The following is a 15,410-nucleotide window of genomic DNA, read 5'->3' on the forward strand; positions in this document are numbered from 1 at the left end:
TCATAGACGGGGTCTCTCTCCGCTCAGAGCCACTCTTCAGCAGGTAGCAGATTTCCTGATCTTCCTTCGCTGAGAGAAGTTCCTCTCTGTTTCTGCAGATAAAGGATACAGAGCCACCCTGGCCCTAGTCCTTAAGCTGCGAGTTGATATTTCTTCCTCCATGGAAATATCTCTCCTAATGAGGAGCTTTGAGAGGTCTTGCCCACCCAGGGAACTCAGGCCCCCTAAGTGGGACGTGACTCTTGTCTTAAGGAGTTTGACTCATAGACCTTACGAGCCTCTCTGGGAGTCGTCAGACAGGGATCTGACCCTCAAGACCGTCTTTCTGCTGGGTCTGGCATCAACGAAGAGAGTAGGAGAACTTCATGGTCTTTCCTTTGATGTCAAACACTCGAGAGGATGGGGATCAGTTACGCTCGATTTTGTCCCTGATTTTGTAGCAAAGATTCAGAACCCTTCAGTCCCTGACATTAGGTTCGAGTCCTTCACGATCCCCTCCCTAGAGGACTTTACTAGTAATGATACAGAAGAGATGCTACTTTGTCTTGTTAGAGTGCTACGGCGCTATCTGAAGAAAACTCAGCACCTCAGGCCTGAGTGTCGATGCCTCTTCGTTAGCACTGGGGTGACCAAGAAAGAAGTGTCCAAGAACACTGTTTCTTTCTGGCTTCGTGAGGTAATCAGGAAAGCGTATGACTCTGAGAGGGGTACCTATACCAGTACCTTTCAACCGAGAGCCCACGAAGTTAGAGGTATTGGTCCAACCCTTGCATTCCACTAGAACTTGTCAGTTGCAAAGGTACCTACTGAAGGCAGGGGTGTGGTCCAACCAGACCACCTTCACCTCCTTCTACCTGTGGGATATTGCCCATAGGTCCTTGGACACTTTTTCCTTGGGACCCGTGGTGGCTGCTCAACAAGTTATGTAGCTTATCCAGCTCCTTTAACAGGACAAGGTTGCATCTCGTCCTCGTGATAGCGCGTGAATGGAGAATGAATGAGAGTGTGACTGGCTAGTCTTCCTTCTTCCTGCAGGCAGAGGTTGGCGGTCGTCACATGCTGGATAGGATGATGGTGCAGGTAAGCTACTTAACTGAGCTCCATTCTATCTCTTTAGTTAGGGATAGAAGCATTTATCCATCCCTTCCCTAACAAGGGGGGAAGTGGACAGCAGTAAGGGACAAAACCAATGCTTTATATTTGGCCTCTTACTTATGACTTGAAGTTCTTGCTTGCTATTCATATGAGGTATGCATGCCTCCTCATATGGAATGGTCCAGAGGTCTGGCTGCTGATCCTGCAGTTCTCACTCCAATCAGTTGGACAGAGGCTAGGTTTCCCCCACCCCCGTTGCTCCTACGACCAGGGCGGGAACCCAGGTTGGGCGAACACCAGTCTATTCACAAGACTCAGATTCCTCCCATCAATAAGTGAGTCTTCCTTATGCAAAGGACCATGGTTTGAATAACTGTAGGAACAAATCACAATTTTTGAAAGTAAATTGTATTTTTCCTAACTATACAAACCTGAGGTCCTTTACATATAGGCCCACCTCATGCCACCCCTCACTCTGTTCCTGGGCCTAAAGCAAAGTGGAATGTTTACGTCCAGTCGGGCGGGACTCCCGACCATCTGACAAGCAGTTACTGCCTAACTACCTTGTTGTTGAATCTTCCGACCGGTCCAGCTGACGCTGAAAGTAGTTTCCTTATGTAAAGGACCTCAGGTTGTATAGTTAGAAAAAAAAAACAATTTACTTTCAAAAATTGTGATTTTTGTAATAAAATCGTCAAAATTCGTTTGTGTTTCCTTTAAAGCTATCCTTGTGTACGGTCTGGATCCTTTCAGGGTTATCAAGCCTCCCTCCATCTGGCAAGAACGGGTAGTTTGTCATCTAACAATTCGCGACAAATATGATTCAACAATTATTTCACTGTGGCTTTATTTCGTTTTCGTCAGTATTTTGTGTATAAGCATTTTTTCTGAATTTTTGATGAAAAATAGAAACTAAATACTTTGGAATTGATAAACCAGAACAATTTCTTGTATAGTAGAAATAAAAACTAGGCTTTCATTTATTTGATTCATTATTTTGTTTGAGCAAGTTTTATCTGAATCCCAGTAGAAAACTAGACATTTAAGTCTAATTTACTTTGGCATTTCAAAATATCTTAGTGCCCAGATTTGTTGTTGTCAGTGTTTTGGGGTAGGTGGATTGTACGGTGGGCGGTAGGTGATTCAAGAAAGGTTCGCTACGGCCATCGGTGTGTATGTGTATGTGTAAAACAATAACTTACTAACTGTAGTCTTACTCTGTTCGTAGGACCGTCAACGTCGGCAATCAGACGGAGCCTCAGAGGAAGGCGCAGCCCCGGCACTTCGTCTTCGTGTTCGCGTTCGGCTTTGGAAGTGACAACGTCACCTGACACCTACATTCATAAGTGCCCAGATTGTTTGCTCTAAATGGCTTCAGGAGGGTCCTACAGTGGCGAGAGGCCGCCCTCGGTTGACGTCGACTATTCTGCTGATCCTGCATCTGGAAGTTTCTTCAGCACAGAGTTTAAAAAGTAGGCTTTTCAAACATAGTACTGCCTACTAGGTACTAGGTAGCTATACTACCTAGTAGGCATTGGCTAGGCTCCAACCCAGTTTTGACAGGTTGCTCTATACTAGGCTAATGCCCTCTTGCAGGCTACGCTGCCTACTGGAGCTTATTATCTTGGGCTGTGGGTTTAGTTATGATGATGAAGGCCCTGCCCACCTCCTTCCCCTCCCCCAAAGGAAAGTGGTCATTAAAAGGATAAGATGCACATGGCATTTCTCAATTGGTATCGGGTATAGGTAGGTACTAGGTACTAGGTACTGGGTACATACCTAACCTAGTACCTAGCTAGTAGTGGAGGCTGTCTGGCACTGAACGAATTTCATAGCCTACGTATAGGGTAAAAAACCGCATGGTACAGGGGTGGACCATGTACGATCAATGTCTATACCTGTAACCCCAAGAAAAGTACATTATAACGCGTCCTGACACCAGAGTAGAGGTCATTAGCTCTGTTTCTCACCAACAAGAAGTCGCGTCTGATGCCCATCTCCGATGTCAGGACGCGTTATAATGTACTTTTTTGGGGGTTGTACACATTGATCGTACATGGTCCACCCCTGTACCATGCGGTTTTTTACCCTAGGTAATACCTAACTGCAGGGACAGGCACAGGCTCTCAATAAGGCAGGGGCTCAAGTGAAAAAAGGCCACTCCCATAGTTTTTTAAAATGAAATCTGCCATGTTTTTTATGCTACAATTGGTATACTAGGTATAGGCTAGGTACGATGTAGAGACCAAGGTAGTAGGTAGTTTATAAGAAGAAATGTCATAGAATACGGTTGTGACTTACCTATCCTAACCACAGCTACCCAATCCTGGTCGCTGTAAATGAATTGAAATACCTAGTAGCTATATAGGGTTGCAACAGCCAGCCACAACTAACCTAATCAGACTTACGATTGTGGGTCCCTACCTGGCCTAGGGGATTTGATACCTAATTAACCAAGAGCACTAGAAAGAATAAGTTTGGGACCTTATAGCCATGCCTAACCTAACTTAGAGGTGTGTAAACTAGCCTGTATTAGAGATGCCAGACCCCTACCTGGTTGAGGTACTTTGCCCAATCTTTGACTTAACCACTAACATAACTTAGGTAGTAACTAGGTATAGGGCCTTACTTTCCTAGTGCACTATGAAATTTGTTTCTATGGGTATACAAAGTGGTGTTTGCTGACTGAGAAAACTAAAGAATAATGTAGGTAGGCTTAGGGCATCATGCCCATTCCTCACTCTCCTACCCATGCCATTTTGCTTACTTACTATAAGCAATTCTTTGCACTTAAGTATTCCTTCCATTTTTGCTCGTCATGTGGTATTTGTGCGCTTGATTCTGGAATTGTGGATCAAACCCTCAAGTCATATACCTAAGCCTTGCTCTTTATCACTGATAAATCCTGCGGCGGTATTTCTGTAGAAGCATTCCGCATCGTTCGTCCCTGCGAGTACGAAAGACACGAAGAATTGGGGCGTCAAATGTATTTTGCCGTGTTTAGTAGAGCCCCTAGTGGTTCATTACAGTTGTCCGAATAAATAAGAACTGGATATTGGTACGGCATCCGTATCCCTGATTGCGATAGATATTGGTACGGCTGTGAATTGCGCATGCGCGAACCCTTTTTTACCGCCTCAGGCATATCAGTGACAGCAAGAAAATGACGAACCAGCAACGTGAACCGTGTAATAATACATCAGTTTTCACTGAAAAACAGATGTTTTCAGGTTTCAACAAGCAGAAAACGGCAATAGACGTCTATGAAGAGTCAAACTTCCAGAAATTGTATATCCATAGGTCAGGAAATTGAATCGGCCCTGAAAAGAGCTCCGAAGGGGAGATTCAAAGATTTTAAGCTTAGCTAGTGAGATAGTGCGGCAGTCAGTAATGCGTCCAATATGGGAAACAAGCTGCTTAAATTGACCTGATTTGGATGATTACTTACGATTGATTAGGCCGTTTACCAGAGGATCGACTTTGGTAGTTTTCCTTACTACCATGAATACAGCAGAGCACGATTTCTGTGTACTTCAAGTCTTCCTTGAAACTCCTCCTTGGAGATCTTTTCAGGGCCGATTCGATCGTTCGTGACCTACGGATATACAATTTCTGAAAGTTTGACTCTTCATAGACATCTATTGCTTTTTTCAGCTCGTTCAAACCTGAAAACATCTGTTTTTTGGCAAAAACTAATGTATTATTACAGGGTTCAGAGGAGATTTAAAGAAGATATGAACTACACAGATAGATTAGTCTAGTTTTATTTTTCATGTACATAGTCAAAATCTTAGTATGATTAAGTATTATTGTGATTTTTTATATTTTCATTTACTGTCAAAATGTTTCGGTGCTTTGGTGATGACAGTATGGTGCTTCACTTTGACATTTTAAATTGAACATGTTCAGCGAAACAATTCAGTCCGACTATTATTACTACTGCCGCTGATCTTCTAGCGCCGTACCTATAGCTCTTAGCAACAGTGCACGGCAACTGCTGCATGATTAGCAAACTACCGTACCTACAGCAAGTCAATAGCACAATATGGCACCACTGACAGAATCTGACGTACCCCAACTACACTGTTATTTTTACGGCAGGAAGTCTGAAATTGACGCATGCGCAATACACTGCCGTACCAATATCTATCACAATCAAGGATATGGCTGCCGTACCAATATACTGTGCCGAATAAATATTACTCAAAATTCTTGTTCAGGAGGTAAAACTGCATAGAAAAACCACAACTGCCATAGTCTTGGCCGCTGCGGAATAGTAATATAGATCTACCCCTGCAGCAATTAGACAGCCTTGTTAGAGGATTTTTCCTAATAGGGTAATGCATCGCTGTGCTGACAGGTGGACACTTTCCCAAAAAATAACTTTGGCACTTCCAGTATCCAGAATGAGACACCAGTTATAACCTAACCTGCGTGGAAACAACAGATCAAGACCTCTACTTTCCTCTCGAAGTAAGTGTTTCCTTTCAAGTCACAAAATAATGCCATAATTTCCAGTTCAACACAAGTTAATGAAAGTAGCCGAGTGCGGTGCAAACTTACCTACGTGACGCTTTCAAAATTTTACTTATAACACCTTACATGTAGAAGATTGATTCCATCTCGGGGTTTGCAGAGTCACTTGTGTCCATAAACTTTCTATTTCCTGTGCTATATCTGCACACCACTTGTACTCATAGATGCTGGGACACTTTATTCACAACAATCTTAAACAACAAGGTGTATCGAATCTGGGCGGGAAAACATGTCGATTGTTCAGGAAGAAGAAGAGTGCGGTAGATAACATTTAAATAATTAGTTCAAGACCAGAATAAGGTTATGAATTGCATATATTTATTACATATTCATGATAATTCAATTGAAAATATTCGTTGTTGTAAAAGTAACCTGATTCCTGACACAAATTTCATCAGTTTTGCTGTGATATTGCTATGGTGTTGCCAATTGTTTTTTGTGTTGACCCTCCAAACTTGGGATAAGTGAATTTAGCATATCTATTTGTAATACGTATATATATACTATATTTACATAAATATTTGAGCAATTTTATTATTATTGCATTACTATGAAATCTAGAATTCACAGAAACAGTTTGTAAAGGCATCGGCATTGGCAACGATGACTGGCATCCCTAGTACACATTTAAGATTACATTTACATTTGTTTCAGCCGTACAATTATTAAAAATTATAAACAAATTATTTCAGCCATACAATTATAAAAGATTTTAAAAAAGTCAAAATAGTCATATAGACTTAAAAAATTCACTAACCCGTTGTCTGCTTGACTCGTGGATTTTGGCTGCCAGACGTAAAAAATTATTCCTGCCGTGAACAAACACGTATTTTAAGTTGAATTTGGAGTGAATTAAGAATTAAATAAAATTACAATCAAATAAGCACAGTGGAGTTTCGTTTCTGATGGCCGCAAGGATAAAACCACCAATGACAAGGTAAAAATGCATTTCAGGTCAAATCATGGTCGCAGAAATAAGACTTCTCTTACTTTCACTAATATAGGCAACAAAATGTTGTTTTATTGTGCTGATTACAACTTCAATATTGAGTAAAAGCAGTAAACGTTACATAAATACGCAAATAATTGTTCAAATGAGCGCTGGGAAGGATGTGTCCACCACTGTATGACTGGTGTCCGCGAAACCATACTACACCATATTGGATTAAAAACATATTTTACGAAGACCTCGCATGCTTATTTTAGTTCGTATGGCGGTTTCATATATCTCATTTTGTTGACGAAACTTGAATCTTTTGAATGGTATGGTTAAATAATTAATTGTATTTGTTGCTACACAATATACAAACCCTCGGTCCTTTACATGAGGAATTACTTTTACGTTGCTGAAATTGCAGCTGTTAAATTCTTGAACAAGGTGGTTAGGTAGTAACTACCGTGTGGCAGGTGGGTCTGCCCGGATGTAAACACTCCACTTTTCTTTCGGCCGTCTTCCGATGAAGACATGTTTTTGTGAGCTCTTGCTGATTGGCTGTTGATCATTTTCCCGGTGGGATCTTTAATTTTTTATTTTTTTATTATGTATACGTATACTGTGTTTGATAATAATTGATTGAATTTAATAATTAATATGCAAACCCACTTTTTGTGATAGCCTTGATAGCCGCCTTTCTACTTTGTGTTAAGGGTCGGTGGCAAAGGTATGCCAAGATCTTTATTAGTACATATTTTCACCCTTTAACGTGAGGACGAGACATGTATTCATCCGAAATTTACGCTCACGCTTTGGGAATTACTGAGGTGAACTTCAGAGGTTTGTCCTTTGCTTTTTTCTGGTAATTCCTCTTCTCCATCCTTTCGCTAGCTGTCAGACGAAGGTAGAAGAGGGAGCGTGTGGTGTTGGTGTTTGGGGGATCCCCTCTCATTTCGGAGGGCAGTGCCCTTGGATGCGAGAGGAGTATCCTTAATACTTTAAATCATATTTTTGTACATAAACTTTCCTGTCAGATATATACTTAGCTTTACGTCTCTTGACATCACGACAGAATTCAAAACTCGCGGCACACGCGACAGGTAGGTCAGGTGATCTACCTTACCCGCCGCTGGGTGGCGGCTGTAAGAACCAATCTCCCTTTCCAGTCAGAATTTTTCTGTCGCCGGTGTCGACTACACCTGTGGTTGTTACCTCCTGACAGCTTTATTCGTTTCTCGTTGCCTTGGATATATTTGGACTGACTTTCGGTGAAGTACCTGATCTTGTTGGCTTGGCATACACGCTTGTGGATTGTTTTTGGATATTGGTTTGGATTTTTCTTTGATTTCAAGATGTCTGATGTAGAGGTTAAGAAATCTTCTATGTTTAGGGTGTGCTCTATGGATGAATGCAAGGTGAGGCTACCGAAAGCAACGGTAGATCCTCACACAGTATGCTTGAAATGTAGGGGTAAAGAATGTTCCTTTATTAACCCGTGTAATGAGTGTGAGAAGTTGGATGAGGGTGAATGGAAGTCTCTTTCTTCCTACTTAAGGAAGTTGGAGAAAGACAGGGTGAGAAAAGCTTCGTCTAGAAGTTCTAGTAAGTCTCGTATTAGCGAGGTAGAAGTAGACAATCCTGTCGTAGCACTAGATCCTTCTCCCGTTTCAGCTCCTGCTCCCTGCATCGAACCTAAAGATACGCCTTCGGAAGTGGCAACCATGAGAGCCACGATCCTTAGCATGGAGAAGAAAATTCGTTCGTTGCAAGGTAAGAGTAATAGTGAAGGTGATTTGTGCAGTGACCCCAGTGCAGTGGAGGGTGCGTCTGATCGGCTCCTTAATGCTTCCAGGCCTAGACCTCTTCCAGACTCCCAGTCCCAGTGGAGGAGGAAAGTCAACAGCCGCAGGAAGGTTAGGGAGAACCCCCACCGATCAGGCGTCCCCTCGGTAGATCCTGATGTTCGTTCCCAGGCTGCCTTAGTTCGCGCCAAGAAGGAGGTGTTACGCCAATGCTTCTCTTCTTCTTCATCACCTTCTCCTAGAAGAGGATGGAGCGCCTCGGATTCATCTCGACCGTTGAAGAGAGCCTGGAAGGCTCCTTGCGCCTTTCCTTCCAGCCCGGAATGTTTTCCGGAAGAGCCTGAAGTGGAGATCAAGAAACCCAGGAGGGATCAGGAGTTCTCGCCTCAGAGTAGGCTTCGATCCTCATCCCCTGTGGAGGATTTTGCAAGATCTCCAGCTCGGATTCTTGCGGGGCTGCAAGCTCAGATTTCGGCTCTGGCGGGCTCCTTGGCTGGAGGCACGCGTCGTAAGAAGGACGTCTCTCTCCCCGTCAAGAAGTCTAGGCTACCTTCGCCTGCTTTGCCTTCTCAGTCGGAGGCGGCTCTCTCTCCTGTAACAGTGGATGGAATGAGGTGCTCTTCCCTCGGCAGACGCCTGTCGTCTTCCAGGCGCCAATCGCCCAAGAAGCTTTCTCCTGGCGACTTCATTTCTCCAGTAGAAACGGATCTAGCGCCTAGTAGGCGCTCGTCTAAAGATAAGCGCACAGCTTCGTCTTCTCGCTCCTTTATGAAGAACCTCCAATCTCCGGATAAGAGAACCTCCTCATACACGGACTCTTCCAGAGACAGGATCTCTCCTTATGTTAGGCGCCTAGAGCCTGGTAGGCGCTACTCCCCAAGTAGCCGCTCTCCCGCTGCCAAGCGCTGTGCGGAAGATAGGCGCTTCTCTCCTGATAGGCGCGGTTCACCTGTTAGCCGCTCTGTTCAGGTCAGGCTTAAAGAGCCTGAAAGAAATGTCTCGGCTGATAGACTAGCTTTTGCAGAGACCCACGCGTCTCGATCGAAATTGGATCATGGTAGACGCCTGTCTCCGAGTAGGCGATCTTCACCAGGGATTCGCTCTCCTGTTGGTAGGCGCCAAGAGCCTAGCAGGCGTTCTCATTTTAGGCGCAGTTCGCCAGGAAGCCGCTCTCCTTTTGACAGGCGCATGGATTCTGTTAGGCGCCGTGAGCATAGTAGGCTCTCCTCTCCTAGCAGGCGCTCCCCTTTGGACTCCCGTGTATCTAGGAGCAGACTACAGGATCACAGAGGACTCACTCATTGGAGTAGGAAGGACGCATTTGATAGGAGCTCTCCCAAAGCTTTGGCTTCCCCTGATAGGCGCCAGACGGCTGCCAGACACTCATCACTAGATAGACGCACTTCTTTAGAGAAGTCCAGCTGCTCTCGTAAAGAAGCCGAAGGTTCTTCGGTGGATGAAATGGAACCTTCAGAAGAGGACTTGGTTAAGGATTCTTCGGTCTTGTCCTACAAGATCCTGACAGACCTCCTTCTTCAAGAGTTTGGAGACGCTCTTACTCCCGTCGCTCCTCCTTCTCCTCTCTCGTTATTCTCGACTTCTAAGAAGACAAAGATTTCCTCCTGTGTGAGGGTGAAGCCAACCATCTCGATGAAGAAGGCTTTGAGAGGTTTTGGTGATTGGCTTCTTTCTAAGGAGGAGAAAGGGAAGACTGTGTTTTCTTTCCCTCCTTCTAAGCTTACGGGCAGACTAGGCTTCTGGTATGAGTCTGGAGAACCCCTAGGCCTGGGTCTTCCGTCATCTGCGGACGCGGACTTCTCTTCACTGGTGGATGCCTCACGACGCTCGGCCCTCTTGTCGGCTAAGACTACCTGGGCTATGAACGAGCTCGACCACCTGTTGAAGGGAATGTTCAGAGTCTTGGAAGTCTTCAACTTCCTTGACTGGTCTTTGGGGGTCTTGGCTAAAAGGACTCAGAACCCGGATTCCATTTCGCCCGAGGATCTCAACAGTGTACTGACGTGCATGGATAAGGCAGTTAGAGATGGATCGAGCGAAGTAGCCTCCCTGTTTGGAGCAGGGGTTCTTAAGAAAAGATCGGTCTTCTGCTCTTTTCTGACAAAGTCCGTCTCTCATGCTCAGAGAGCCTCGCTACTCTATTCGCAACTCTCGCCGCTTCTCTTCCCAAAGAAGATAATCCAGGACATCTCGGGAGCTATCTCTGCGAAGGCTACTCAAGACATGCTCGCTCAGTCTGCCCGGAAACCTAGGACCGCCTTCCAGACGAAGACTAAGAAGGAGACTCCGGCTAGACAGGAGCCATTTCGAGGGGGCCCTCCTTCTAGAGCCTCTACCTCAAGAGGTAATAGACCCTTCAAGAGAGGAAGATCCTTCTCGCGCTCATCCAGAGCGAAGAAGTAGGAAAGAAGTCCTCCAGACATCAGTAGGTGCCAGGCTTCTAAGATTCGCAGAAGCCTGGGCAAAGAGAGGAGCGGACAACTGGTCCCTCTCGATTATCCGGAAAGGATATCTGATTCCCTTTACAGAAAGACCACCTTTGACGACGACTCCGAGGGAGTTGGTGGCCAGGTACAGGGATCCCATCATGAGCCACGCTCTAACGCAGGCAGTAGAACAAATGTTAGAGAAAGAGGCTATAGAGCTAGTGAGCGACCCATGCTCAGCGGGCTTTTACAACCGCCTGCTTCTAGTTCCAAAAGCCTCAGGAGGACGGAGACCGGTTCTGGATGTAAGCGCCCTGAATTTCTTTGTAGAAAAGAGGAAGTTCGCCATGGAGACGACATCCTCAGTGTTGGCGGCTCTTCGTCCAGGGGATTGGATGGTGTCCCTAGATCTTCAGGACGCTTACTTCCATGTGCCGATCCATCCTTCTTCAAGGAAATACCTCATGTTCATGATGGGAGGAAGGATATTCCAATTCAGGGCCTTGTGTTTCGGCCTTTCAACAGCCCCTCAGGTCTTCACAGGACTAATGAAAATTGTAGCAAGATGGCTACATTTGGAGGGAGTCAGGGTGGTCCCTTTACTTGGACGACTGGCTGATCAGAGCCAAGTCACAGAAAAGATGTTTGGAGGACCTACAAAAGACCCTTTTCATGGCGAGTTCTCTGGGACTGGTGACTTTGGTGAACTTTCAAATCTCAGTTAATCCCCAGTCAAGATCGTATCTATCTGGGGATTCGGATGGTTTCTCTGGATTTTCGGGCTTTTCCTTCTCCAGAAAGGATAGCCCGAGGGTCAGAGAAAGTCAAAGCCTTCCTAGAGAAAGACGTATGCACATCGAGGGAGTGGATGAGTTTGTTGGGGACACTCTCCTCGTTGGAGCAATTCCTTTCTGTAGGAAGGTTGCACCTCAGACCTCTCCAGTTCTTTCTACATCGAAACTGGCGGTGTCGTTCTCAAAACCTAGAGTTCTCCTTCAAGATTTCAAGAGAAATCAAGAAGGACCTCTCTTGGTGGGCGAACCCTCTCAGGTTTGCAGAAGGGATGTCCCTTCACATTCCCAACCCCCAACCAAGTGTTGTATTCCGACGCGTCGGAAACAGGTTGGGGAGCAACACTTGGCTCAAGAGAAGTGTCAGGCACCTGGAAGAAGGAACAGGTGACCTGGCACATCAACAAGAAAGAGCTGATGGCTGTTTGGCTAGCTTTGAAAGCATTCGAGCCCTACGTCCTAGCTACGGCAGTTCAGATAAACTCGAACAACACCACGGCCCTGGCATACATCAGGAAGCAAGGGGGGACTCACTCCTTCTCCCTGTACGAGACAGCAAAAGAACTTCTGCTGTGGGCAGAGGAAAGGAAGATTTGTCTCCTTACCAGGTTCGTACAGGGAGAAAAGAACGTCAGAGCAGACCTCCTAAGCAGGAAAGATCAAGTCCTGCCGGCGGAGTGGACTCTTCACGAGGATGTTTGCCAGGACCTGTGGAGACTTTGGGGCAGGCCTCACATAGACCTCTTCGCCACAGCCAAGAATGCGAGGATAGGCAACTACTGCTCTCCGATATCGGACCCGAGGGCAGTGTCAATAGATGCGTTTCTCCTAGATTGGAAGGGCCTAGACATGTACGCTTTTCCTCCCTTCAAGATACTGGGAGAAACTCTCAAGAAGTTTGCAGAATCGGAGGCAGCAAGGATGACGCTGATAGCCCCTTTCTGGCCCGCACAAGTATGGTTCACAGAGGTACTGGAATGGTTAGTAGACATTCCGAGATCATTACCACAGAGGATCGATCTGCTCAGACAACCCCACTTCGACAGGTATCACAGAAACCTCCCCGCTCTCGGTCTGACTGGCTTCAGACTGTCAAAAGTTTGGTCAGAGCGAGAGGGTTTTCTGCAAGAGCTGCAACTGCTATCGCAGCAGCAAGAAGGCCCTCTACCCTTAGAGTCTACCAATCGAAGTGGGACGTCTTTCGACGGTGGTGTAGGAACCATCACTTTTCCTCTTCCAGTACCTCTGTAGCCCAAATAGCAGACTTCTTACTTTTCCTTAGGGAAAAAAGTGGACTGGCGGTATCAACCATTAAAGGTTATCGTAGCATGCTGGCTGCAGTGTTTAGGCACAAGAGACTTGAACATTTCAAAAGACAAAGACCTTCATGATCTAATAAGATCTTTTGAAACATCCAAAAAGGTTTCGCCAGAGATTCCGAGTTGGAATCTGGATGTAGTGCTACGCTTCCTTAGGTCCCCTTAAGTTCGAACCGCCTCAGTCTGCCTCTTTTAGAGACCTCACGAGGAAGACACTTTTTCTCATGGCATTGGCTTCCGCAAAGAGGATTAGTGAACTCCATGCAATAGAAGGGAAAGTGGGGTTCAGAGGAGATGCAGCGATCTGTGCATTCCTGCCTTCGTTCTTGGCTAAGAACGAGAACCCCTCAAATCCTTGGCCTAGGAGTTTTGAAGTCCGAGGTTTATCTGCCTTAGTAGGCGAGGAAGCAGAGAGGTCACTTTGCCCAGTACGAAGTTTAAAGTTTTATCTTCAGAGAAAGAAGAAACTTAAGGGCAATGATGTCAACCTTTGGTGCTCAGTAAGAGATCCAAGGAGGGCTCTTTCGAAGAATGCGCTTTCTTTCTTCATCAGAAGCCTGGTGAAAGAAGCACATGCGATATGTGATGAAAGTCAATTCAAGCTTCTGAAGGTCAAAGCTCATGAGGTAAGAGCTATTGCCACTTCATTAACTTTCAATAAAAACATATCCCTGAGTAATATTATGAAAGCAACATTCTGGCGTTGCAACTCAGTCTTCGCAAACCACTATCTGAGAGACGTCAAAATCACGTATGAAAAGTGCTTTGCGTTAGGCCCGTACGTATCGGCCGATTCGGTGCTGGGGCAGGGAGCTGAGACATATCCTTTGTAGTATATTTTTTCCCCCTTGTTTAGGTTGTAAGTTTTTTGGTTGTTTGAAAGGGCATGCGGGTAGGCATCTCTTTCATGTCGTATGTCTAACAATGATTAGATTGGTTAGGTGATCGGTTTATGTTTGAGCTCCTTGCAATGATAGTGGTTAGGTTCTGTCATATAAGAGGGCGAATCCCCTTTGACAAGATCCTGCTCGGATTCTATCAAGTAGCGGATACCAAATCCCTTTGATAGACCCAAAGAGTCTGTCAGCTGTAGGTCACGCCCTCGCTGAAGCTCTTCAGGCAACGCAGACTAATAGACAGTAACTACGAAGTCTTCTGCCTAAACAGGTAAGAACCAAGGTTGTATTTTACATCCTACAACAGGTGTTGTTTCCCCTTTTTCCATATTAATATTGCTGTCTCTTTCCCTCCACCAAGGGTGTCAATCAGCTAAGTATATATCTGACAGGAAAGTTCATGTACAAAAATGTTATTGTTAGTATACAATAAGGTTTTGTACATACTTACCTGGCAGATATATACGATTGATGGCCCTCCCAGCCTCCCCTCAGGAGACAGGTGGAAGAGAAAAATTCTGACTGGAAAGGGAGATTGGTTCTTACAGCCGCCACCCAGCGGCGGGTAAGGTAGATCACCTGACCTACCTGTCGCGTGTGCCGCGAGTTTTGAATTCTGTCGTGACGTCAGAGACGTAAAGCTAAGTATATATCTGCCAGGTAAGTATGTACAAAACTTTATTGTATACTAACAATAACATTTTCTTTATTTTACAGACTTAACTGTGGTGATTGTGATTACAGCAGTATATGGTTGGATAGCTCTTCGTGTTGGTTATCCTAACCTTGGAATTGTACCTGTGACTTGTAGCATGCTGTGATATTGGTCGTCGAGTGTGTGTACTGATCCCCTGCTGGAAATCATATTCATTTACCACTGCTATCCTGGAGTTACGTCACTGGACAAAGCCTTCGCTGCTGCCCTATGAGTATTAACTATTCCTGATGGTAAATATACCTCATCCTGTAGAAGTCTTGCAGAATTTGGAGAAATCAAATTCGTCTAGTGTCAACATCCCCCTCTTCGGAATTATTTTCATCAGTCTTGGTAAAAGTAAAATATCTACGTAATTTTACCACTGGAAAGTTCCAGCGGGGACTAACTGAATATTTTGCAAGAAAATCTCTGTCCTTGGCATGTTTAATTCACTGACAATGAAATTTACTCTAAAAGTAAGTATATGAGGTTGCTTGGGATGATTTTCATAAAACTGCCAATTCCTTTCCTTTCCTTTCTCATACAAATAAATTCCTTGTTGGACAAAAGGTTTTCGTGATCGGCAGCCAATCCGGTGGTCTGAAGTTCAATTGCCCGCTCTGCCACCGCGGAATCAGAGGAATTTATTTCTGGTGATAGAAATTCATTTCTTGATACATATAATGTGGTTCAGATCCCACAATAAGCTGTAGGTCCCATTGCTAGGTGACCAATTGGTTCCTAGCCACGTAAAAATATCTAATCCTCAGGCCAGCCCTAGGAGAGCTGTTAATCAGCTCAGTGGTCTGGTTAAACTAAGATATACTTAACTTTTCTCATACAAATGCTGGTTAAAAGTGCCTCAGTGGCGTGGTTGGTTTGGTTTTTGCTTCTCA

At 45.0% G+C, this 15,410-nt stretch overlaps 1 protein-coding gene across 3 annotated transcripts in view; it reads left to right on the plus strand.

Moving 5' to 3' along the window:
- LOC135218244 (AP-3 complex subunit beta-2-like) overlaps nucleotides 1-15,410 on the plus strand; it is a 694,745-nt gene that overhangs the window by 58,346 nt on the left and 620,989 nt on the right. The window contains exons 1-2 of one of the 3 annotated variants that reach the window (XM_064254406.1): nucleotides 2,214-2,229; nucleotides 2,324-2,567. In XM_064254406.1, the coding sequence (XP_064110476.1) occupies nucleotides 2,464-2,567 (104 nt within the window). In that variant the 5' untranslated portion in view covers nucleotides 2,214-2,229; nucleotides 2,324-2,463. Of the gene's footprint in view, nucleotides 1-2,105; nucleotides 2,265-2,323; nucleotides 2,568-15,410 lie in introns of those variants that run through there. The other 2 variants (XM_064254405.1, XM_064254407.1) reach the window with 2 other exon arrangements.

The sequence above is a fragment of the Macrobrachium nipponense genome, chromosome 9, assembly GCF_015104395.2.
Source record: "Macrobrachium nipponense isolate FS-2020 chromosome 9, ASM1510439v2, whole genome shotgun sequence".
NCBI lineage: Eukaryota > Metazoa > Arthropoda > Malacostraca > Decapoda > Palaemonidae > Macrobrachium > Macrobrachium nipponense.